Source organism: Hyperoodon ampullatus (assembly GCF_949752795.1).
Source record: "Hyperoodon ampullatus genome assembly, chromosome: 19".
NCBI classification, from domain to species: Eukaryota; Metazoa; Chordata; class Mammalia; order Artiodactyla; family Ziphiidae; genus Hyperoodon; species Hyperoodon ampullatus.
Genome location: NC_136932.1, coordinates 54,413,920 through 54,439,703, shown reverse-complemented (window position 1 = coordinate 54,439,703; position 25,784 = coordinate 54,413,920). Strand labels below are relative to the sequence as shown.

The window sequence follows — 25,784 nt, the reverse complement described above, 5'->3', positions numbered from 1 at the left end:
AAACTAGGGCTAAACCCAGACATTTTGGCTCTTATGAGGAACCCACAGAACTAATTCTGGATAGCACTTGTAGTTCATAATCAGAGTTATACATTTGTACAGTAATTGTCTACTTGAATGAAGAACTCTCTGTGTTCTCTAGGTTATGTGGAATCTGAAATACTATTTTTCACTTCAAAACTAAGAATGCAGTGTCTCACTTTTTTCTCTTGGCATGTTAATCCATACTGGGGTGAGGAGGGGAGGAGAGGGAAAAGGAATCATTTTTGTATCGTTTGTAAAATGTAATTCCAGGGCACTCCAGAGTTTTGGGTGTGCTGATTAACAGTAAATCTATTAATATTTACAGTCAGCCCTCCCCTCCATATCTGTGGTTTCCCATCCATATGAAGGACTTTCCAGCATCTGTGGATTTTTGGTGTCTGCGAGGGGTCCTGAAACCATTCCCCAATGGATACTGAGGGATGGGCAACTGTACTTAATTTTTAGAATCTGAACTAGATTTACGTGTCAAGTCCTACAGTATTGCCACTTACAGACCAGTGTCCAAAATCTAGCCTGGAAACTAAACAAATTACACAGTTTGGGTGGCTTTCTTTAAAGGGGGAGCAGTTGATAGTTTGTGTGCTTTTGTGCATGTGCCATTAATGTTTTTTTTGAAAGGGAGAATGGAAATACATACTTTCATCTGTGCATAGGATATCCAAGATGGAAAAGTATCTCTTATTGCTGGGGGGAGAGAGGTATTACTGGAAACATGGAGTGGGTCACTTTTCATAGTGTATATACGCTTTAGTATAGTATGAATTATTTGCCATGTACATGTAATAACTATTCAAAAAAAGTAATCCCTTTTCTTGGGCCTAAGTTTATTGACTCCATATTCTTATTTTATAACAGCAAAATAAAAGTTCTTTGAAGTTAAAAAAAACCCCACTTAATTATAGAAACTTCCAAGTATATCTCAAAATAGAATGTCCCCATCTTCAACAGTAGCAACACTTTGCCAATTGAGAGGATAAAAAATGTGGCCAGAATTCTGATATTGTTGTATATTCTCTGTAAATAGCTGCAAGTTTGGAGATGCTTATACGGTCTCTGAATTTATTAGTGATTTCTTCCACAGTCTGTAATTCAGTTTCTGTGGTAGATAGCTCATACATCATCAGACCTTTATGATTGACTAGAATATTTTATGGCTAGTATGTGCTGTTTTGAAAATGAAATCTGTTAAAAAACATTACAGTGTTTTTTGGGTTTTTTTGTCTGCGCTGAGTGGCTTGCGGGATCCTAGTTCCCTGGCCAGGGATCAAACCCGGGCCTCCAGCAGTGGAAGTACAGAGTCCTAACCTCTGGACCACCAGGGAATTCCCTATGTTGTATTTTAAAGTTTTAATCTGTATGAATATTGCTAGACACAGTTATCTAGTATGGTAGCCCTTTTATATGATTCTATTTTAAGAGTGCACCTAACCCAGAATTGTGATTAATGATGGTGACCTGTCCTATGACTGTTTTGGGATGTTTTCCTTTTGAATATATCCTAGGAAAATATGGGAAGAATTGATGAGCGTTCTGGGCATTCTCACTGAAAAGTATCACCAGTAAGGAAAAATTCTTACTGACATTATTTGAAGAGAAGGGAGCAAATGTAACTTTCTGTTAACTGATAGGAGGAGGTCACTTGAAGTTCTGTCACTTATCCTAACAACCGGGATAGGCTTTTTAGGAAGGAGAAGTTTCCTATTTAGTTGTATAAATGGGCATTACTTAAGTAGGCTTCTTAAAATGTTTAAATATGTGAATTGGTGAGAATTTGCCATCTACCTCTTGTTTAATTTTTTGTTGTTGTTTGTTTGTTTGTTTGTTTGTTTGCGGTACACGGGCTTCTCACCATTGTGGCCTCTCCCGTTGCGGAGCACAGGCTCTGGACGCGCAGGCTCAGCGGCCATGGCTCACGGGCCCAGCCGCTCTGTGGCATATGGGATCTTCCCGGACCGGGGCACGAACCCGCGTCCCGTGCATCGGCAGGTGGACTCTCAACCACTGCGCCACCAGGGAAGCCCTAATTTTGTTTTTTAAATAAAGGGTGTATGTTTGTTTCACATGGAGTACATTCTTGATAGAGAAGATTAAAAGTATATATATGCATATAAAATATATATGCATAGCTTATATGCATATATGTGTTTAATGAGAAAAGAATATAAGGATTACCTAAATTGTGAGGAGTACAGGAACCCCACCCCCTTTGAACCAGATCTTTGCTTTTTCTGCAGATAAAACAGCTCTGAGGCTGAAGGTCAGTGCTAAATTTTGACAACATGTGCCTTTCTTGCTGCATTTATCTGGAGATCTAGCTGGGAATAAGAAACACATATTTCTTGACTTACCTTTTTTCCTCCTCTTTACTGCATTTTCTAATAGTGTTTTCTTCTCCTACGGTTGTCTTGTACCTGCCTCTTGTGTGGAGGGGTGAAAAGGAATCTATTAGACTCATTTATGGGTTCACTTAGTAGTGTTTGTGGTTTGCATCCTTGTTTTAATTTTACTGTTTGACTAACACTATTTATTTTTACTTTCTCAGACACTGTAGGATTTAAGCTGTGACAGTTGGGACTCAAAATTGCCTTAGGTGAATCCTTGGTAGTGACTTAGAAGCGTAGAATTCTTATTTTACAGAGTAGTCTAGAAGATAACTCGTTGCTTTTACATATATAGTTCTGGGAGCTCTAGGATCTACTGGAATATTTTTTTAATTATTGGAAAGGTAGCTATCAATTAAGCTTAAGAGTCTGAGGACTGGTATACTCAGAAAAACGAATGTATCCACCTCACGTGAAATTAGACGAACAATTTGGTTTGTACGAGGCTTCCTTTAAGCCCACACACAGTGTCTTCATATATTGTTGAGGACCATTTATATTTATCTTCCTCCATTAGTTCTGAAACTAAAAGTCACTAAAAGTTAAACTTAGGAAGAAATGAAAATTGATAATTAATAAAGTTTTGTTGTAACCAAACTCATGTATAAGTTACATATCTCACAGCTTGTGTATTTGGCTTGCACTGCAGCAGACACTTGAGCTTGTACAACTAGTTAATCTTCTACTTTATTACCATGTTTGTGTTAATAGTTAGAAAATTGCTTGTCTCCTTGCCCTGGTATTCAGTGACTAAGTTACTGTAACTATACTTCATAATTGGTTGTGCCTGCAGTCATTGAGGTACAAGGGGGAAGTGAAAGTAAAATGTAGTCTCTTAATCTTATGTTGTATCTTTTTGAGATCCTGGTCTGGTTATAGTTAAGCACTATTGGCAGAAGAGTTTGACAAAAGAATTTAAGTTAAATACATTTAATTTGTCTCAGCAAGTCCACAAGAGAGTAGTGACAGTGATGGTCTCTGGGAAGGGAAATAGGCTATCTGGGGAACAAAGGCAGGAGGAAGACTTGATTTTTTTTTTCTTCCTGTGCTTTTAAATTTTTGTTTGATTTTGTTCTGTGTGAATTTGTTGTCTATTGGAGGAAAGGAAAAAAACAAACAAAAAACCCTAGGCTGGTCAAAGCTAAGAAAGCCTTCAGATAGGCTTTGAAGTGGTACTTAGTCTATTATACTACATTTAGTCGCTCAGAGAAATGACCCACTCTGGTAGAAGTCTTCTTTTAACAAGTGCCTTTTGTTCTTAACACACTTAACTAGTTTTCAAAGACCTGCTGTCTTTAGGTCCTATATATTTGCTTAGCAAATACTTTAATAGCTTCTGAGTACACAAAGCAAATCTGATTCCATTATTTTCCTTGTTAAAGTCCCTAAGTAGCTTCCTTTGCCTATAGAATAAATTCAGGACTCTTACTGGGGTACATTTAGCTTATCAGTCTAGCCCTTGCTTGTGTTTATAACCTTAATTCTCTACTCTGAAAGCCTTTCATAGTCTATGTTCCCAATGTTACAAAAGTACTTACAGTTCCCTTAGCAGACCACACTTTTGTATCTCTAGGCCTCAGCATTTGTTCTTCCTTCATGTTGAGCGTTCATTCCCTTGCCTGTAGGCCTCCTTTGACAGGATCTCTCTCTCCTATCTTTGTTTTGTCACTTTTTGCAAAGTATTGTTTGTCTGCTCTGGCTAATCCACGTTCCTTTAGACCAAGAACCCTGTGAAATTTTTAAATCTCTCATTTTATGCTGTAATTTAATTTTCAGATTCCTGAGGTCCAATGCATATGAACAAGTAACTACTAATGGCTAAAGGGGATTAGAGAGGACAGATGCAGTAGTTCAAAGATCTTAAACCAAGAAACACTGATTACCTCAGGTCCCTGAACCCATAAAGGCTAGCTCTCAGATGTAGCTCTTTCCTTTATCTTGATATCTATTTATTCTGCCTCTTAGTTGTCATCAGAGGGTTATACATCTCAAGTTACAACTACAAGGTTATAACAAAACAATTGAATGCCATGTTTGTTGGAAGAGAGAAGGTCCATTATAGTAATTGCCTCACTTGAATCAATGGAGTTGTCACTGTTGACCTTGAAGCAGCAGTGAGGATCTGTAATGATAACAATACGTGAATATCAAGTCTTTCTAATTTGCTTTGTAATATGATTTATTAATACTTTTTGTTTTTTTCCCTCAGCTCCAGAACCTGGGTATAAACCCAGCGAACATCGGCTTCAGTACCCTGACTATGGAGTCCGACAAATTCATCTGCATTAGAGAGAAAGTAGGCGAGCAGGCCCAGGTGGTGATTATTGATATGAACGACCCAAGTAATCCAATTCGAAGACCCATTTCAGCAGACAGCGCCATCATGAATCCAGCCAGCAAAGTAATTGCACTAAAAGGTATAGAAAGATTGTGGGTTTTTTTTTTTCTTAAAACACTTTTCCATGTATAATTTATTCAAATACAATAATTAAGATCTATTTTTTTAGTATCTTGATTAAATTTGGTTAAATAGATCTGCAACGTTAAAGCTGTTACTGTATTTGATTTTTAACTACTTTCATGACTTCTACTTGGCATATTTCTGTGAGATGTCTTACTTTCTACTTATAAGATCTACTTGGAAAATTTTAAGTTTTAGATGAAATTAATTTAAATTTTATATCTACAGTGTGATAAGATTGTACTGAAAACATAACTCCATATACAGAAGACATAAGAAATTAGTGATTCATATTCTGGAATAAAATATACTTTACTAATATTAGCACCTAAACATAGCAGAAGTTTGTTATGATGATAAACTTGCTCTTCATGCTGTGCCTTTTTTATGCTTCAGGCTTGTGTTTCATTTAGATTATCAAGTTCTAAAAATGGCTTGAATTTACACTCATTTTTAAAAGTGTGTGTGTGTATAGGTGGGTATTAAATTTTTGGAATCAACAGTGTTAGAGTTTATTCAGACTAACTTTTTAATTGTCACAACAGGGAACTGTACAGCCTGTCAATCTAAACAGAGTTCAGAGAACCTCATACTCTCTGGGAGTCTATGTTAATTTTTTTCCTTTGAATTATAGACTGAGTGAAATTGACCGTTTAGGAGGGTTTTTAAGAGGACTAGGTAACAAACTGGCTGAATCTGAAAGGCACATTTAATTGCCTATTTTTTGCTCTGTCGTTTTTCTTCTTGGTTGTAGGAGGAAGAGTTCAGATTCCTAGTAATTTCTTGATAAATTTGTGGGTGACTTGTTAGAGGTGCTGAAGTATTTAAATAGACTTTTAAATACATTTTTTTCCCACATGATTTATACTTTGTATTTAGTAGTAACTCTGGTTGGAGATTAAATTGGTTGGCTGAGGGTCGGGGGCAAGCATATTCAAACAAATAAGTTTCCATTACATATCCAAGATAGGAGTTGATCTCATCTCAAGGAAAGATGGTCCAGCTTTTTTACCTGGGATGCTTGTTTTGTGGCAGTGATCTATTATTTGCTTCCATTAAACAATACATATTATACTTTAAGGTATTAAGGTCCCTTTAGCCTCCTTAAAGAATTTAAATTCAACTGCTTAGCAGCTCTCACACCTCTATTAAAAGGCCATCGTTTTAATTTTCTCAAAATTCTTTGCTATTTTTAATGTTATTGTTATTTTATCACATTTCTTAATGCTTTCTTATGTGTGCAGATGGTGAGTTATCTTAATTTAGATTGTATTAGTTATTGTCCTGTTCTATAAAAAGAATAAATTGAAATGATTTGTGCCTGTATGTCTACGTTACAGAGTTAAGCTGTCATCCCTGCCCTCCTCCCAAAACCACCCCGCCAACGCCTTTCATGTAAAGAATAAACCGTGTAATTAACTAGGGGCTGGGGAAGACAGCAGAGGAAAGTACGTCATTCCCAAATCCTGCTTCCCTCTGAGTCCAGTTTCTAATCCCTTGGTTTCTTTTTATAAACAGGACTATAACTCTCACAATTGTTCGAGTCTGGTTGTGGTTTACATATTGTGTGGGATGGGAATAACATTCTTCGTTTTATGGAAGAAGCTTTGACCCATGTAGTAATTAGGAAGGGTCGTGGTACAAAGCTGTATGTTTTGTGTCCCGTCCCATCCCTCTCTCCACCCCGACTCCCACCCCCGTACTATCTTATAATTTTTGTTCTTCAGGAGCCAGATTCTCTGTGGCTCAGTAATGGAGTTTTCCTTAGTCTCTAAGGACTAATCTGAATTAGATAGCCTAGTGTCAGCCGTGGGCTTTTGACCTCTAGTAATTTAACCCAAATCACTTTTCGGACTGTGATGGATTTCAAATTATAAGTACAAGCCTTTGCATCTGACTCAGTGAACTATTAACATTCAAGGCGAATTTCATCCTTCTTTTACTAAATGTTTGCTGTCTTAACTGGATGAAGCTTGAATTTTGTTCTTATCTCTAGTATATTAAGATCTGAAACTGTCCTCCTTTGTCTCCCTGTCCTTTCCTCCAGCACCCCTACCTTCCCTTTGTATCTTAAACCAACTAAACGTAGCATGCACTTCTCTTATGTGCTAGTGGTACAAAGTAGAGTTGAAGTAGATCCTCTTCCAAAGAGAAGTTTCCACGAGATTTAGTTGAATGGGGCGGGGCTGGGGGGGCGGGGATGACTGCCCTTTAAAAAGTAGACATTTCCCCCATGTGCTTGAATCAGATTTGCTTTGTTCTGTGTACCTGCCACTAACTCAGTTTATGGGTAAGCATTCTTAATTAAGCATAAAGATTACAACTTGTTTTCCATTGTTAAGTGAGCTGTTCTTTAGACTCATTTTTAGTTGAGATTTAGAATTCTTTGGAAGTCATGCTGTCTGTTTAAAATGTCTTGAATAGGGGTGATAGAGTTTTTGTTTCACAGTTAGGTGTAGGCTACTCAGTTTCAGCTATCTCTTCAATGGTTGCTAGTCTGTCAGTGTGACTTCTGTAGTTGGTTATTAGTCTCATGATAGAACCATTTTGTTTGGAAGTTACAGATTTTGCTGCAGAGAGAGTCTAGTCTAGCTAGATATTAATTTATCCTGAACTTTGCTTTCTTAGTGATTCATAATTCTTAATTTTGTTTTTAGCTGGGAAAACTCTTCAGATATTTAACATTGAAATGAAAAGTAAAATGAAGGCCCATACCATGACCGATGATGTCACCTTCTGGAAATGGATCTCTTTGAATACGGTTGCTCTTGTTACGGATAATGCAGTTTATCATTGGAGTATGGAAGGAGAGTCTCAGCCAGTGAAAATGTTTGATCGCCATTCTAGCCTTGCAGGGTGCCAGATTATCAATTATCGTACTGATGCAAAGCAAAAGTGGTTACTTCTGACTGGCATATCTGCACAGGTAACATTTTTCTAGTTTTTAATAAAAGGTTTAGAGAATTAATGGGCTCAGAATGCAGTTTATTTTGAAATTAGGTTGTCTTTGCAAATCTGATTTATTTTGGAAGACTGGTTTTTTTCCTTCTTTTTTTTTTTTGTTTTTAGGAAATAGAGGTTGCTGGCTTAATGCCTTTATACTAACATACAGTTCAGAGTACTCTTACCAAGGTGTTTTTAGGTCTTATTTGCAGGTTGAGTGGATAATGAGTTCCTGTATGAATGATTTGCAATTTATTGTGGATATTTACTGCAGAATAAGTACTCCTGTATCTTTCTTTTTTTAAAGATAGTGTAAAGAGATGGTTGTATATGAGGCACATTTTAAACATTCATGTTAACGCTTTAATAAGAGAGTGTTTGCAGCTAAATTTTAAATTAAGAGGTATCAAATCTACATTGAGAGACTAACAAGGAATTGTAAATCCTTGTAAAGCATTCTAGTTATTTCAGTAGTTGTTGAATCTGGGAGTTATTGGGTCCCCAAACTTTATTCTGCTTGATCTTTTGTAGCAAAATCGTGTGGTAGGAGCTATGCAGTTATATTCTGTAGATAGGAAAGTGTCTCAGCCCATTGAAGGACATGCGGCTAGCTTCGCACAGTTTAAGATGGAAGGAAATGCAGAAGAGTCGACGTTATTTTGTTTTGCAGTACGGGGTCAAGCTGGAGGGAAGGTAAGTTTTGCCTTTGGAAATTATTTTAGAACTTACCTTTTTTGTCTTTCTGTTACTAATTAATTTGTTACCTAATTTCAAAATAGTCTTCTCCCTTTCTTGCTAATTTGTTTTTAACATTCAGATTTTTGGTGACTTAATTTGTTTAAATTCTGTTTCTAGTGATACTTGTCAAAAATGAATGTTCTTTAACAACTTATTTGTATCAGCTGTTTATAGTAAGACTATTTTCATTGCCTTTACCAAAGGCCTTAATTAGATGTTTTTCAACTTTACGGTGCATAAGAATCACTAGGGTGGCTAAAATGTACATTTGTGTGCCTTGCATCTAGAGAGTCTGATTCAGTAAGTGGAGCTCATAATGTGCATTTTAAATGCTCTAGGTGACTAGATAGAATATGTGGACCACAATTTCAGTACCATTGCCTTAAATCAGAGCTTCTCAACGCTGACTATACATTGAAATCACCTGGACAAATTGAAGTACTTTGTACGGTTCTTAGTTTCAGACAACAGAAACAGGGTGTGGTTGATTAGAGCATAAAAAATTGAATGAAAGGATATTGGATAGTTTTCAATAGCTAGGAAGGTTAAGAACCAAGCTTGGAAAATTAGGAGGAATAAGGGAGAATGGGCAGCAGCCAAAAGTCCTGACCCAGAACCTGGTGCTGCTATGATTGCACTGCTGGATGCCACAGTTGGCACTGCTGCCCCTGGAAACTCAGTTTGACTGCTTTTCTCATTGCCATAGCAGAATCTCTGACGTCTTAATATTTTTCCATGCTAAGTAGTTTTTAAAAATCAAGACAGAGATTGCCTAAAATATGGTAATCGATAGCCTTTAAGCTGGATGGCTAGTCATCCTAATTAAGGATGAGACCACCCTAATAACTTTCATATGGTTATATATCTTGGAAATGGAATTATTTATTGTTTTAGTCCATTCCTGACATGACTAAGCAAAATATATAATACTCTTTCATTGACATTATTTGCTTTCTCTTGCCTCGCTCACTGATGTGAAGCATCGGACATTTTAAATCAGAATGTTCTCATCCAAATTTGTGAGGTGTATGTGATTGGAGCGACAACTCAGCTTAAGTGCATACTTATCTAAAGTGCATACTTTAGAGTAGGTGTGGGCAGAGAAGAATTTAACAACTTAAGTTAGATTTCTATTTGGAAAAACTAAATTATAATCAAAAGCCCTTTTGTGGGTATTGTTTTACCATTCTTAATTTAAAGTAGATTGAGGTGTGATTGAGCTATTCAACCGACTTTTTAAAATTTTTATCTTGAAATAATACATATTATTCATGGGAAGCTGCAAAGGCGGTACGGAGAAATCCACCATCTTTAACCCCTGAAAATCACAAATTTACTCTCCATTACTAGAATTTTGTCTCTTCAAGAATGCTGTGTAAATCAAATCATATAGTATGTGATCTTCTGAGAGTGCCCTTTTTGTGTGTGTTCCCACTGGGCATATTGTCCGTGAACGTTCATTTTATTCCCGAGGAGTTCCATGGTATGGTTGTACCATATAGTTTAATGTTCACCTATCATAGGACATTTTGGTTGTTTTTAGTTTGGGGCTATAAATAAAGCTGCTATGGTCCTTTTAGCATTTGATCATAAGTTTTATTTTCTTTTGAACAGTTACATATCATTGAAGTTGGCACACCACCTACAGGGAACCAACCCTTTCCAAAGAAGGCAGTGGATGTTTTCTTTCCTCCAGAAGCACAAAATGACTTTCCTGTTGCAATGCAGGTATTTTAAGCAAAACAAATGAACTTAAAATCTCTCCTCTTAACACAATTAATTCAAAAACTACAACTGATAGTCAATATAATTTAAGTGGTGCCTTTGCTCAAAAGTAGTTTGTTAGTGAAACTTTGTAAAGTAATACACTTTCTTTAATGTAATATATAAATTGGGTTATCCCAGGTTGTTCAAAATGATGTTTTTCTCTTTTATCTTATATAATTTATTAATATTCTTGTGTTTTATGTAAGAGCTTGGGATATCCCATATTTGAATTTGCTGTAAAAATGAGGAAGCCATAAATACTAGCTTTTAATTTTTCATATAAGCCTCTTGTCAAAGTTCTAGAATTTCACCATCTCTAAAATGGAATTGGACTAAATTTTCTGTTTATAGATTCATTATTTTACTGAAGTGTTGATCTTCTTTATACAGATCAGTGAAAAGCATGATGTAGTATTCTTGATTACTAAGTATGGTTATATCCACCTGTATGATCTTGAGACTGGTACCTGCATCTACATGAATAGAATCAGTGGAGAAACAATCTTTGTCACTGCACCTCATGAAGCCACAGCTGGAATAATTGGAGTAAACAGAAAGGGACAAGTAAGGAAACTTTGAAAATTAAATTAAGTGATAAAATAAAATAGCACTTATTAGTGTTAGCTTTTTTCAAAAAGTAGATGGTAACTTTGGATGTCAGAAAATAATATATACCTAAAAATGCAGAAGCATATGATAACAGTCTCTCTTTAACACTGTCTCAGAGAGAGAAACTATTTGGCATACAGTATAGCCACCTAGGATTGTGTGTGTGTCTCTATTATCAAGAGAAGTAACTCTTCATGCAAAGAAACTAGTAGGGTCACATTTGACAGACTGTGTACTTTTTTTTTTTTTGGCTGCACCTCGCGGCTTGTGGGATCTTAGTTACCTGTCCAGGGACTGAAGCCAGACCCCAGCAGTGAAAGCGCCAAGTCCTAACCACTGGACCAACAGGGAATTCCCAGATTGTATACTTTTTATAGGGGTTTTCTTCCTATGATCTCTCTAAGACAAATTATCAACTACAAAGAAAAGAATTCTTACATCTTTTTCCCTACCTCTTTAATTATTACTAAATGTTTAATGTTGGAAGGTGATATGTTACAGTAGCTATGATATGTTCAGTGGGGGTACTTGAAAAGTTATCCAATTAGGGAGTATATTAGCTGTTCTGAATTTGTGACATTTGACATACCTCCTCATACCACCTAACACAAGTGATCCTTCTTCTGTGTTTTAGTGTTTTAAGGTAATTTAAAATATTATACCAGGAGGTATCTTTTTCCCTAAAAAAAAAAATGGTTAAAATTTCAAAAACAGTACTGTTACTGGCCTTGCCTTTTACTAGTTTTCCTCCAAATTAGTATTTTCCCTAGATGGTAAGCAAAAGAAGTAAATAGGTTTTTTCTCCTTTATTCTATTAATTTCCAGAAAATGGTATGTATATGAAGAGAGAAATACTCTAGAGAGAGAGTCTTTCCCTACTTACCCATCCCCTCCCTCAATTCCACACCTGGTTAGGTGCTTCTGCTCTATGTCCCTAGATCTTAGGTAGCCCTCTTCGTGGCACTTACCACAATGAATTACAGTTGTTTCAGTCACTGTTCTCCCTTAGGAAAGGGGCTTTTCTTTGTTTAATTGTATTTCTACACCAGTCAGTGTCTGGCACAAAAGTTACTTTAAAAATATAGTAGCGTTCATCTATTCAGTTGCATGTGTCTCTCTTGGAAAAATCAAGAATGAATGGGTCCTTTGGTGAACTAGGTTAGTGATAATTTTATAATGATAAATTTTTTAAGCCAGAGACTACTGTTTTTTGGCGGGTTTTTTGAGACTATTATTTGAACTAAAGTATCTTGAATAATTTTACCATATATATTTAATATTCATAACTTTGATTCTGGGAACTTATTGATTGTTTTCCTCCCCTTCCCCCCACAAATTTTCTGTGCCAGCTGCTTTGAATAAGAAGATGAATGTTTACAGTAACCTTTAGGCTTCAGGGCTTTACTCTTTTGCACAGAGCCAACCAACTATAGCTGGACCTATGCCCTGAAGGAATGAGTGTGTGGTTTCTGTTGGTTGAAAAATCAAAAGTGATCAAGATGACATTGTTGCCAATATCTAGCTTACATTCTGAACTTGGTAGAACTGAGTACTTTAGAAGGTACAGGAACCTTCTTTGTCCCCTGTAGATCTTAAGTACTGGTTTCTAGAAATCTGCTAGTACAGTCTAAAAGTAGGATAAAGATGAAACTGGTTTGGTGTTTGGGGAAGACTACAGAAAGTATAGTTAGAAGCGGGTCTGTTCATCTCCCTTACTTTTCCTAGGAGGTAAGCATTAAATTAAAGATGGGTGGAATGCAAATGACTATAAAGAAAGTAATTCTTCCTTTTTTTAAAAGGTGGTTCTTAATACGGAGCAGAGCGACGCATTGCAGATAGAGGGTGGCCTAAGCTTTTGGCGATGGGGTCAGATCTGTAGAAACGAAAGAATTTCGAAGGTTAAACTTTTTTCACTTTCCTCAAAAGGAATAATAGAACAGGCAAATAGATATTACCTATCTGTTTGGTTATTGAGTTCTCATTTATTTAACAAATATTAAGCATTTACTTTGTGCTAAACACTGCCTGGTGCTAATAATACAATTAAAGATAAGTCCCTTTCCTTATGTGGAATAGTGACTGAGAAACACTTAGATGAGAAATAATAGTATGAGAACTGCTGTTGGGGTAATATAAGTAGTTTACTGGGATGTATACCAGCTCTGGTGTTGGGGAGAGGAATGGATGCATAGTGAAGGGCTCCCTTTCTCTTTGGCAATTGACAGGAATTCAGCTTTTACGCAGTGTTCTGTGACTTATTAGGAGGACTGAGGGTAGGTAATTGTTCTTCAAAAAGAAGCAATTAGAAGTTCCTCTTCACTGGTGCCACATTTATAAGCACCTGCTGTATACCTTGCGGTATATAAGGTGCCTGAGGATTCAGTGGTCCTCCCCTCATTGAGTATATAATCTGGACTCTGGGAATGTAAATGTAGTTAAAATTACTGAAAAACACTAGAGTTAGAAGGAATGTACCTTAAACTTCTTCCAGGTGAAATCATACCATGTTAAGAATGAATGAATGGTAGCAAAGCAGTTAGAGTTTGGACAGTATGAAGTGGGGAGTTATTTATATTATAAGATGGCCATATTTTAGGAACCTGCAAATAGCTTAGTATCCTTTAGTCTTCTCTTTCCTGCCCTTTTTTTTTCTTTTTTTTTAATGGCAATAAGAAAGCAGCTGTCACAGTTTTATTACCTTTGTGACTCAGTAGTCAGCAGCTCTAAATGGATTTGGTTTCACTGATGCTCACATGAACACATTGCAGCTATTCATTAGATCTTAAATTGCAGGTTCTCTCAGTATGTGTGGAAGAAGAAAACATAATTCCTTATATCACCAATGTCCTACAAAATCCTGATTTGGCCCTGAGAATGGCTGTACGTAACAACTTGGCTGGTGCTGAAGAACTCTTTGCCCGGAAATTTAATGCTCTTTTTGCCCAGGGAAATTACTCAGAGGCAGCAAAGGTGGCTGCTAATGCACCAAAGGTAAATAGTTATGAAAGTGAAGTTGCCATGATTGGATTAATGCTAATATGCTCTATTTCTAATACTGTTAGAACTGGAACCAGCTTTCCACAGAGAAGCTAATCTTTTTTAGGATATGTTTTCCAGTAGAATGAATTACTTGTCAGTACCTCTAGATTTAATTACTTTTCTGTGCTCTAGATTTGGTTAGCTTCTTAAAACTCCAAATGTCAGAATGATATATAGATCTAACAAGCTCTGATTTACAGAGATGTAATACTGTTTAGTTACTCAGTTGTTATACTGTTTGATCTTATCTGTGATAGCTACTGATTTTATTTCTAAGAGTTGAAAATTAAACAGATCCTGTTCAATTTATGGTAGGAAGAGTTGTCTGAAATTGAGCTGAATTTATCCTCATCACCTTGGTATTATGTTGGACTGAATTAACACCTTACTCCCTGACCAGTGTAATGAAATTTCCACTTAACCTAATGTGAACCTGGAATAATAGCTAGTTGTAACTTATTGTCTTACACATTGACATTATTATAATTAGGTTGGTAAGTTCCTGATTCAGGATAATCTCATAACATTGAACCAGAAGTGTGACTGAATCTTTACTATTCAATATATTGAAGATTTGAGGTTTGGTTTTAGTAGATGGAATCATGCCTTTAAAATTGACTTAAGAGACCCATGGAGTTATTAGTGTGATGTTGGATCATCTTTAAAAGGAGTGTGTAACATTTCTGTTTCTTAAAGGGAATCCTTCGTACCCCAGACACCATCCGTCGGTTCCAGAGTGTCCCAGCTCAGCCAGGTCAAACTTCTCCCCTACTTCAGTACTTTGGAATCCTTTTGGACCAGGGCCAGCTAAACAAATATGAATCCTTAGAACTGTGTAGGCCTGTACTTCAGCAAGGGCGGAAACAGCTTTTGGAGAAATGGTTAAAAGAAGATAAGGTATATTCTGTTAACATATTTTTGCTTTGATTAAATACCATGTTAGCAAGTTAAAAACATAGGCTGTGCCAGAATATCTCCATCCATTATTTATTGCTTGTAGGAATAGAACAAGAATAGACATTGCATGAGATGCATAAACTTACTTCCTTTTGAAAATGTATTTATTTTGTGGCATGTTGAGGGTAGGATATCTATTTTAAAATGGAATCCAGGATTACTTGCTTGGTGGTTAAAACTCTAATCTGGAAGCAAATTGCTATCCTTTTGCTTCAGGAAAAGCATAGTGTGAGACGCTTTGCGCATTCATATTTGTCAATGTGTGTAACACTCACTTGGACCTAAGAATGTATTCCTTTCTCCCACATCCCACACTTGATATGCCCAGTAGTTTCAACCATACAACATCATATTTTTTCTTGTAGAACTTCCCAGGTATCAAAACTGTGATATTTGCTGCTAGTAACCATGTTTGGGTGTGCAAGGGAAACATATTATATAAAATGTTGGCTCAGAAATATGTTAACAAGACAGCAGGGCTGTCTAATTAGCAGTGATATAGATTCCCAAAGAGATTTCACAGAATGTTAATTGGCATTACATGAAAAAATATTTAACTAGTTTCTTGAAATTATTTAAATATAAATCTTTAAAAACTGTTGTTAACCAGCTTTCTTTACTGTAGGATTTCTCTATGCCTTTTAAATTCACTCAGTACTTACTAATTTCTTTTTACATAGAGTACCTAGTGGTATTATGTTTTCTGGAGCACATTATGGAAAATGTTGCTTATTTGTAAGGCAACTAACAAGTTTAAACAGTCCTTTAGTGGTATTATTCCTTTCATACCACCATAGAAAGCCTTTCTCCACAAAGTGGCAATATTGAATTGCCATGTCTTATGCCAGTGTCAAGAACTGAGGTGGTACTGTTTATAGCACTCTGAGTAGTGAATAACTTTTAATGTTAGACCTTTTGGCTTTAGTGTTATGTTGGTTATAGTTTTACATTACTACTTGTAAGTCCTTGTTTCTTGACCCAGCTTCTGGCAATCTTATAGGATATTGGAGGATAGTACTCCGGAGTTGGGATGCTTGGACAGGAGTCTGCTGAAGAATAGTTACTAGCCACATAGCGAGTATTTGAGGTCTGTCCTAATTGCTTAAGATAAGGGAGGATGGGAACAGCCAAGGTAACTGAGTTGACCAATATAAGTGTGAAAGCTTTTTGGGTATCATTACCTTTTTTGGTGAATGGTCACATAGGATTCGTTTGTGGTAAAAAGGACACTGATCAACTCTTCATTAGTTAACGTGTTCGGTTGAGAGGTGTAGACTCTGATAGAACTTCTCATTGAATGTCGGTGATAATCATAGAAAATCAACTCTGGTATATAAAGCAGAACTCTTTTAGAGAAGCTGCTTTCCAGATTGGGCAGCTGACTAAGGCAGGTTGAATAGTACAGAGGAGGGTATCTGCAAGTATACCACCTAAAAATTCTAAAATTTTTATCTGTTTGACCTCTTGAAATTAGTGTCCTGCTTTATAACCTTAAATCCAAAAATCAAGAAGATAATGAAGCTTAGATCCTTCAGACATACAGATTATACCCTAATTTTAGTAATGGCCTTTATGGTAAGCCTCATCTGGCTCCTTGAATATCAGATTTTCATTTCATAACATTACATTAGGAGCTGCATTATTCTTGAAAAATTAAGACCATGTGGGTCTGATATCTGAATACTCTTAATAGTTAGAGGTGCAAGATTCTGCTTTTTAAGTATTTATGTTCCTAACAAGGTAATTGGTAGTATCTGTACGTGTGAAGTCTTGGTGGGTTTTTATCCTTGATTAAGTAGAATGTGTGGAGAATGCTGAGTTACTGCTGTGAATACAAAATCAAGAGTCTCGGGCTTCCCTGGTGGCGCAGTGGTTAAGAGTCCGCCTGCCAATGCAGGGGACACGGGTTCAAGCCCTGGTCCGGGAAGATCCCATGTGCTGCGGAGCAACTAAGTCCGTGTGCCACGACTACTGAGCCTGCACTCTAGAGCCCTCGAGCCACAACTACTGAAGCCCGCGAGCCACAACTACTGAAGCCCGTGCGCCTAGAACCCACGCTCCATAACAGGAGAAAGCCACCTCAATGAGAAGCCTGTGCTCCACAACGAAGAGTAGCACCCGCTCGTCGCAACTAGAGAAAGCCCGCACGCGGCCATGAAGACGCAGCACAGCCAAAAATAAATACATTAATTAATTAATTAATTATTTAAAAAATCAAGTCTTTATAACCACAACCCCTGTATATTTATAATACATTCTGGGACAACTGAGAAACTAAGTGCCTGTCATGTTAGTTATTATTTATAGTGGAAGTAGTGTCAATTGCTGATTTATACAACAGCTCATGGATTACTAAACAGTCTCTGTTTTTCCTTTGGACAGCTGGAATGCTCTGAAGAACTGGGAGACCTTGTGAAATCCGTGGACCCTACATTGGCACTTAGTGTGTACCTAAGGGCTAATGTGCCAAATAAAGTCATTCAGTGCTTTGCAGAAACAGGTCAAGTTCAGAAGATTGTTTTATATGCTAAAAAAGTGAGTTCAATGAAACAGATTCTCCACATAAATTCATTAAAACATTAAGAGAGAAATTAGCTTATAGTAACTCTCAGTGACTTTAATAGTAAATTTCCTTAAATATTTACAATTACTTGGAAAAGTATAAAAATGCTGTTATGGCTCACATATAGAATTACACTTCAAAAATGGAGATGGGCTTCCCTGGTGGCACAGTGGTTGGGAGTCCGCCTGCCAATGCAGGGGACATGGGTTCGTGCCCCGGTCCGGGAGGATCCCACATGCCGCGGAGTGGCTGGGTCCGTGAGCCATGGCCGCTGAGCCTGCGCTTCCAGAGCCTGTGCTCCGCAACGGGAGATGCCACAACAGTGAGAAGCCCGCACACCACAAAAAAAAAAAAATGGAGACAGTTACTCTTGTATGGCTTATAGAATTTAAGCTGCTAGGGCATGTTTAACCTGTTAGAACAGATTTTTTTGGTGGTCAATGATATTGAATAAGCCAATTATAAAAATTTATAGCTATTTGTTCAAATATGTTATCACCAAGGTGTTTATTTGTCTTGTATAAACCAAGATCAAATTGAGCATCTAAGTTAAAACTGAATTTGTATTTTCACCATTAGCTCTGTCTGTAGTAGCAAGATTCTATTGCAGAAAAAGCCTTTAAATGATATAAAAATGGAACTTTGCAGCAGGTCTTGGTCTTAAGTTTTTGTCTCTTTGTAGGTTGGATATACTCCAGACTGGATCTTTCTGCTGAGAAATGTTATGCGAATCAGCCCAGATCAGGGGCAGCAGTTTGCTCAAATGTTAGTTCAGGATGAAGAACCTCTTGCTGATATCACACAGGTAAAGGAGTTAAAATGTAATTTGTAGAAGTTGATTTAAATAGAGAATGGGGGAGATCTGAGTTTAAACAACTTTGGAGAAGAATGGGTTAACTTTTTTATTTGTAGAAATTAGAGCTGTGTTGATCTACATGGATAAACCTTAAGTACGTTACCAAAAAAAGCAACTTGCAGAAGAGTGCACAGTCAGATACCATCTATATACAGTTCTAAAACATGCAGAACAAATACCGTCTCATTTAGAGTGGTATATGTGTTAAAAATATGAAAAATATATGGGAATAATAAAACACAAAGGATAGCCGCTGCCACTAGGTGAAGGGAGAGGGAAGAGATGCATATATGAAGTGGGAGCCACAGACTCTTTCATTTTTATGCTTTTGTATATTTTAACTAGTTCATCAGGGAATTCCCTGGCGGTCCAGTGGTTAGGAGTCCGTGCTTCCACCACACGGGGTACGGGTTCGATCCCTGGTCGGGGAACTAAGGTCCTGCATGCCGTGTGGCGTGGCATGCATGCATGCATGCATGCATCAGTCAGTCAATCATCAAAATTTTAAATCTATCAATTTTATTCTGCTATTATATAGTATCTTGAAATATTTTGTGGTAGTTTTTACTAGAACTAAAAGTAACTCCAGAAGACAAAAACTGACTCTTAAATTACAAGGTTATGCTGTCCAAATAATATTCTTTAAATCTGGGATTTGATCTGGCAGTGTTTTATATGTGAAGAAAGAGATAATGTTTCATTTCCTTTCATTTACATATATTGTCAACAGTATCATAAAGCAGTTTTTAAGTATCTTAAAACGATTTCCTTTAAATCTTTTTTTTGCAGATTGTCGATGTGTTTATGGAATACAATCTAATTCAGCAGTGTACTGCATTCTTGCTTGATGCACTGAAGAATAATCGCCCATCTGAAGGTCCTTTACAGACAAGGTTGCTTGAGATGAACCTTATGCATGCTCCTCAAGTACGTGTTTTCATGCTTTTTAGGCATGTTTCCAACACTGTTTTTGTAGTTATTCAGAGCTTCTTAGATTATTTGAAGCTACTGAGATGCCTATTCCTCGTTTTAGAAAATTTAGCTAACATTCTTTTGTACTTTCTCTCCTTTACCAGTTGATCCACTGTTGAATCTTCATATGTAATCTGCATATGGAGTTACTGATATAAATGGAGTAGTGTAAAATAAACTCATCCTTTTTATGGTTTTATAGGTCGCAGATGCTATTCTGGGGAATCAGATGTTCACGCATTATGACCGGGCTCATATCGCTCAGCTATGTGAGAAAGCTGGCCTCCTGCAGCGTGCATTAGAACACTTCACTGACTTGTATGATATAAAGCGTGCGGTTGTTCATACCCATCTTCTTAACCCTGAGGTATTTTAGGCTCTTACCTAACTATTAGTTATGATTAATTGGTATACTGAAAATGTGTCTGTGTTACTGAATGATAGTAATTTCATACCACCACTAGGTTTAACATTGTTTCATTTATTTATTTACTTATTTATTTTGTCCTCTAGTGGTTAGTGAATTACTTTGGGTCCTTATCAGTAGAAGACTCCCTGGAATGCCTCAGAGCCATGCTATCTGCCAATATTCGTCAAAATCTACAGATCTGTGTGCAAGTGGCTTCTAAGTATCACGAACAACTGTCCACTCAGTCTCTGATTGAACTTTTTGAATCTTTCAAGAGTTTTGAAGGTAATTAGGAGTTTGAGTTGTTTTAAATTATTTAAGGTAGCCAAGAGGGGTATTGTTATACGGACAATGTCATAGGCTATATGGACTTGTCATAGGCTGTTGGAAATTCTTTCTACAAGCTTACTTTGATGGGATATTTTTTTTTTTTTTTTTTTTTTTTGTGGTACGCGGGCCTCTCACTGCTGTGGCCTCTCCCGTTGCGGAGCACAGGCTCCAGACGCGCAGGCTCAGCGGCCATGGCTCACGGGCCCAGCAGCTCCGCAGCATGTGGGATCTTCCCGGACCGGGGCACGAACCCGTGTCCCCTGCATCGGCAGGCGGACTCTCAACCACTGCGCCACCAGGGAAGCCCTTGATGGGATATTTTAAGTCTTATTATTCAGTAACTGTTGTCAGGCATATTCTATACCAGGTTCCAGGGACATGCAGTGAAGAAGACTGTCTGCATGGATATTTTATAGGTGAATTAAAGGCAAAATTTTAAGATACAAATATATGTAGTAGCTTTGTCATAATTGTATAAGATGAAAATACTAATGATCAGGTATGTAATGATTGTGTTTATATTGTCTGACTCTTATAATGGCTAATGATTCTAGCCAAGGAAATTTTGTGACTTGTCCCTGTAGCAGGTTTTCTCAACCTCAGCAATACAGACATATTGGGCTGGATAATTTGTTGGGTTGGGGGGTACATTTTTGTATGCATGCAGGATATTTAGCAGCATTGCTGGCTTCAGTCCACTGGATGCCAGGAGCATCAGCTCCACCAGTTGTGACCACTAAAATGTCTCCAGACCTTGCTCAATGTCTCCTGGGAAGAAAACCATCTTGCCCCCAGTTGAGAACCACGGTTGTGCTGAGTATTAATGTAATCACTGTTGGTGGCTTTTAGGTTCATTAGCTAAATATCTGGTCTCTACTTAACTTTTCCTCCCTCTTCTTGTAGTACTGCTCTAGACAGAAGGAATAAGCGATTCCTACTAGTTTTCTTAATTTTTTCAGTTTCTATGTTAACTGTGCACTACGTTTATACTGTTCATTCAGTACAGTAGCCACTAGCCACATGTAGCTATGTAAATTTAAAGTAATTAAAATTGAATACAATTAAAAGTTTAGTTCTTCAGTCACACTAGCTACATTTCAGGTGCTCAATAGCCACGTGTGGTTAGTGGCTACTGTATTACATAGTGTAGATATAGAATATTTGCATCATTGCAGAAAATTCTGTTGAATGGCACTGCATTAAATTCTTTTTAAGCTACTGATGTGTGTTTCCTATTAACTGCGTATAGAAAAACACCTGCTATAGTGGACTTCATTTAACATTTCTCATATGGCATATGGTATGATAATTAGCTTTGATATTAAGTAGCTGTCTCCTATTTCTCAACTACTAGAAAACATTGAATTTTCTGTTCTGTAGGGATTAAAGTACAAATCCATTTATTGAACTGATTAGTGGACTATTTAATATTCTTATTGAGCAACCAGTTTTTATTTGGGACTATTCAGTATAACTGTGTGGGTTTTTTTGCTTGTTTTTTAAATTGAGGTATAATTGACATAATGTTTTTTAATTGCTTAAGTATTTTTCAGGTCTGGCGCTCTCAAAGGTACACCTGTGCTTAATTTCAATTATTTGTTTCTTTAAGGTCTTTTTTATTTTCTGGGATCCATTGTTAACTTTAGTCAGGACCCAGATGTGCACTTTAAATATATTCAGGCAGCTTGCAAGACGGGGCAGATCAAAGAAGTAGAAAGAATCTGCAGAGAAAGCAACTGCTATGATCCTGAGCGAGTCAAGAATTTTCTCAAGGTAAGAGTGAGTGATGCATTTTCTGGTTGGGTTGAAGATCAGCAGTTCTGCAAGGGTTTGCTCACAGTTTTAAAGTATTTTTTTTCCCCTAAAAGTGAAATTCTTAGCATTCTCAAATTGTATGCTGAATTATTTCTTCCAAATTTAATATTCTGTGGTTTCCTTTGAAATAAGGAAGGAAATTCATAAGTAGTACTTAGGAATGACCATCTGTTTAAATGAAGAGAAAAATAACACTATCTCTAAGAAATTTCCTTTCTTTAACTTTAATTTTAGAAGAAAATTTTTGAAAAGTGATTGTAGATGCTCAGTGTTTAGAATATCATTTAGGCGCTTTTTGAATATTAAGATCAGCTTGCCCTCAGTGTTATTTTAAGGGGCCTGTATTATATGCCAAGGGTTCTGTTGTGTAAAGGACATGGGTTAACCTCTGTCACTGATAAACCTAACTCTAGAAACTAAATATTAATCATGTGTAATTCATAAATTGAAGGTACAATCGAACAAAAAAACCCTCAGCTTTGTGACACGAATTTGGTTATGGAGAAGTAAGAACTGCCTGTGTTGGAATGAGGAGTAATGGTTTAAAGATTCTTAGACCTTTACAGCATACCTGAGGGCAGTTGATTTTTGTTTAATGGTTAACTTAACTTTAGCTTTATTCTCATACCTAGTAATTACTTTGTGAGGAAGGTAAGACTTTAAAATTGGCAGTCGTTTATAAAAATTAGGAAAACTACAGAACATTCAGATCCCCCCAAAATACATATTTACATACTTTACATTTATATTAAAAATATATTAAATGATTCCAGAGATTGTATATAAAGTTCTTAAGTATTTTTTTCTTCTGGAAGAATTTTAGATTGAAACTAAAACCAAAATGTTCATTGTGCAGTTTAGTAGGAAAGATCAGGCTTTTCTTACTCCTACACTGATCATTTTTAGATAATCTGTAGTTGTTTTAGCTGATTCTTCTTCTGAAGAACTTAATACCTAGATTAAATAGCGAAACCCTTAGGTGTTTTAGTGTAATGATGTAGTTAAAGTGCTGAAGTTGCCCTATGTTTTAGATTAAAAGATAAACATTCCCCAAAAGTATAGCTTTATAATGTCTTGGCCATCATGAATATTCTGAGGAGCCTGGCTAGTATATGTTTGAACCCATGACTTCCTGGTGTCATAAAAAAACGTCCAAATGAGAAAGATTTGATACTCTGTGCTTGACTAGTATACCCATAACACCAGTCCACTTCCTCCTTTGAGTAACAGTACTGTTTCCTTTTTAAAAAAATACTACCAGATCCACACTGATTTCTTTTTGTTTTCATTAAGCTCTCAGCTTTTATGCTTCAATTGTAATTTCTTGAGCATTGGGTTATAATATTTGAGTTATATATATGTAAAGCAGGACTAAATTAACTATTTTCACCTAATTATGATGATCTTGAGCTTCATAAAAAACCCTCTGGAAACTAGGATGTGGCAGCCTTACATTGCTTAGCCCATGAGATCTAATTAGATGAGGAACCCCCCTCCACACTTGTGAATTGGATGCAAGTCTAATGAGGAGAGTGGATGTGAATTATGGGCTTTTGAAAAGTCAGACCTGGTTCAAATTCCTTTTCTTTCTATAAAGCTGTTAACCTCAGGCCAGTTAACTAAGGTGCCTCAGCCTTGGTTTCTTCAACCATCAGCTGTGTTTATCGAGTACCTTGTATGCCATAGGTGTTCAAGTGATAACCGTGGTTAATAAGCTGTGTTGGTGGGCCTTGAAAATAAGGTATTGTCAGCCTTTCTATCAGGCAAGTTTTGTTTCTTTTTGGTTTTAAGTTATTCCTGACTCCTTGAAGGAATTTTAATACCAGCCTGACTTAGAGGAAAAAACCTAGTCTCTTATCATTAAATAATCTGAGATGGGAGCTCAGTGCTAATATGCTACTATTGGATATTCAGCCTTTCACCCCAGTAATGAGAATGAACATACTAAACCATTTACTCACTTTCCTTATTGATCTGTAGTTTGTAGCGGCATGCTACATTTCATCATCACCGTTATTAACCTTCATTTTGGTGTTACTAGCTGTATTATAACTGGTGTTGTATGCAAACTGTGATAATAAGAAAAATACTTCTCTGAATCTAATCTTGAACATTAGCCAAGTGCCGATTACATGCTAGCCACCAGGAATGCAGAGATTGATAGAATATGATAGCATATGAATTCTCCTTTAAAGAGGCCTGTAAGGATGAAATGGTGTCAGTAGCCTTGCATAGAAAATGTAAAACTGTTCTTTAGACGCATGCCTCTTGCTACCTTTGATCTTATTTTCCGGGTTTTGTTTCAACCTCACTGGCCTGCTTGCTATTCCTGGAGCTCCCCAAACCCTCTCCTGCCCCAGGGCCTTTGCTTGTGCCCTTTCCCACTTTCCTCTCAGACCCTCATGACCTGCTCCCTTACCTCCTTTCAGACTTCCAGTCAAATGTCACGAGAAAGGATGTCTCAGCTTACCCTTGTCTAAAATAAAGTCTATTCCTGTTCCATCCTCACTTCCCCCTTGTCTTGTTCTCTTTTTCTTTATAACACTTAGCCCTGTCTCTTCCCACTAGAATGTAAGTCTCTTTGGGGAATGCTTACTTTGTTCTCTGCTCTATCTCCAAACTTTATGTTTAAGAAAACCTGAATATGTTTATATAATTGCAATTTTGATCCTAAAATCTCTAATCATAATACCTAAAGGGTAACCTTTAAATAAAAATTTAAAATATTAATAGCATTATTTTCATATATGAAATCATATGCAAATTTAGGTAATCAAGAAAGTATCCCAGTTTTTGTCTGCCTTTTTCAAATTTAAATTTTCTTTGTGAATACAAATAGTTGTCTTTTGCAGCAGAAATCTTAAACCACCCACGCGTGAGACTAGAATACCTAAGTAATCTTAGATTACTTGCCATGTATGTTTTATCCCCAAATGGTAAAATGCAGAAGGTAATATTTTATATGTATATTAAACAAGATAAAGAAGATTAGTGTGTTGATGTTTGTTTAGTAGGAAAAACTTGGCCTGCTAAAATCTTTTGCATAGGTAGATCAAACATTCTCTTTAGAAATGATTATAGCAGCTCTTAGTACAGAGTTTCCATGGTGCTAAATAATACTTGCTTTCGACTTTCCTTGATGGGAAAAATCTGCAGCTGGACTTCCACTTCAGATTTACAGCCATTTTGTTTTTTTTTTAATTCAGGATTTCTTACGACTCCAGATTTAGTTTAGTGTTCTCTGAACACTTCATAGACTAATTATAATTGTTTATAATTGGGTGACTTATAAGTGCTAGACTTAGGATTTATTCTAACCTTGCAAATAATGTTTTTTGTGGCTGTCATTGAGGAAAGTCCTGTCCTGCTTAGTTCTTCTTCAGTAGACAATCCATAGAGGAATCATTTACTGAGGAATGTTTCACTGTGTATAAATGAATTCCTGATGGAAACTGTTGTTTTTTGTGCTGTACCTAATGTCTGTGGAATGTAACAGGACATGTATCAGGTAAATGCCCAGTACAGGTGTTACCTACCTGTCTATAACATCTGTGTCAATCTGTAAGTAGGATTATAGCTTGGTATTTGTAATGGTAAAAGCAGTTGGCAATTTAAAGATGCTTTAAATGTTTTTTATCTTCTAAACCTTTTTTTTTTTTATAGCAACATGTGGTATATTTAAATTCATGGCCATCACTATCATGCTGCTCCTTGTAGGCTTCATTATAACAGTGTTAGAAGACGGCCATATAGATTGGAATGGGGAGGGGTAAAAAACAAGTCATCAGTTTGAAACAAATGTGAGCCAATATGCCTAATTTTGACAGTGTGACTATACCTCTTAAATCAACTACAAATTCAATTGTTACTATTAATGAAAGTCCCAGTGTGATGATTTT

At 36.6% G+C, this 25,784-nt stretch overlaps 1 protein-coding gene across 2 annotated transcripts in view; it reads left to right on the top strand.

The window, feature by feature from the left end:
• Window positions 1-25,784, top strand: part of CLTC (clathrin heavy chain) — a gene marked incomplete at its 5' end in the record, with an annotated part of 60,304 nt that overhangs the window by 14,528 nt on the left and 19,992 nt on the right. For both annotated transcript variants that reach the window (XM_079725286.1, XM_079725287.1), the window contains 13 exons: window positions 4,636-4,843; window positions 7,545-7,813; window positions 8,362-8,523; window positions 10,183-10,296; window positions 10,726-10,899; window positions 13,738-13,935; window positions 14,680-14,880; window positions 17,323-17,475; window positions 18,186-18,308; window positions 19,149-19,286; window positions 19,534-19,698; window positions 19,845-20,025; window positions 21,680-21,843. In XM_079725286.1, coding sequence (XP_079581412.1) covers window positions 4,636-4,843; window positions 7,545-7,813; window positions 8,362-8,523; window positions 10,183-10,296; window positions 10,726-10,899; window positions 13,738-13,935; window positions 14,680-14,880; window positions 17,323-17,475; window positions 18,186-18,308; window positions 19,149-19,286; window positions 19,534-19,698; window positions 19,845-20,025; window positions 21,680-21,843 — 2,250 coding nt within the window. The remainder of the gene's footprint in view (window positions 1-4,635; window positions 4,844-7,544; window positions 7,814-8,361; window positions 8,524-10,182; window positions 10,297-10,725; window positions 10,900-13,737; window positions 13,936-14,679; window positions 14,881-17,322; window positions 17,476-18,185; window positions 18,309-19,148; window positions 19,287-19,533; window positions 19,699-19,844; window positions 20,026-21,679; window positions 21,844-25,784) is intronic.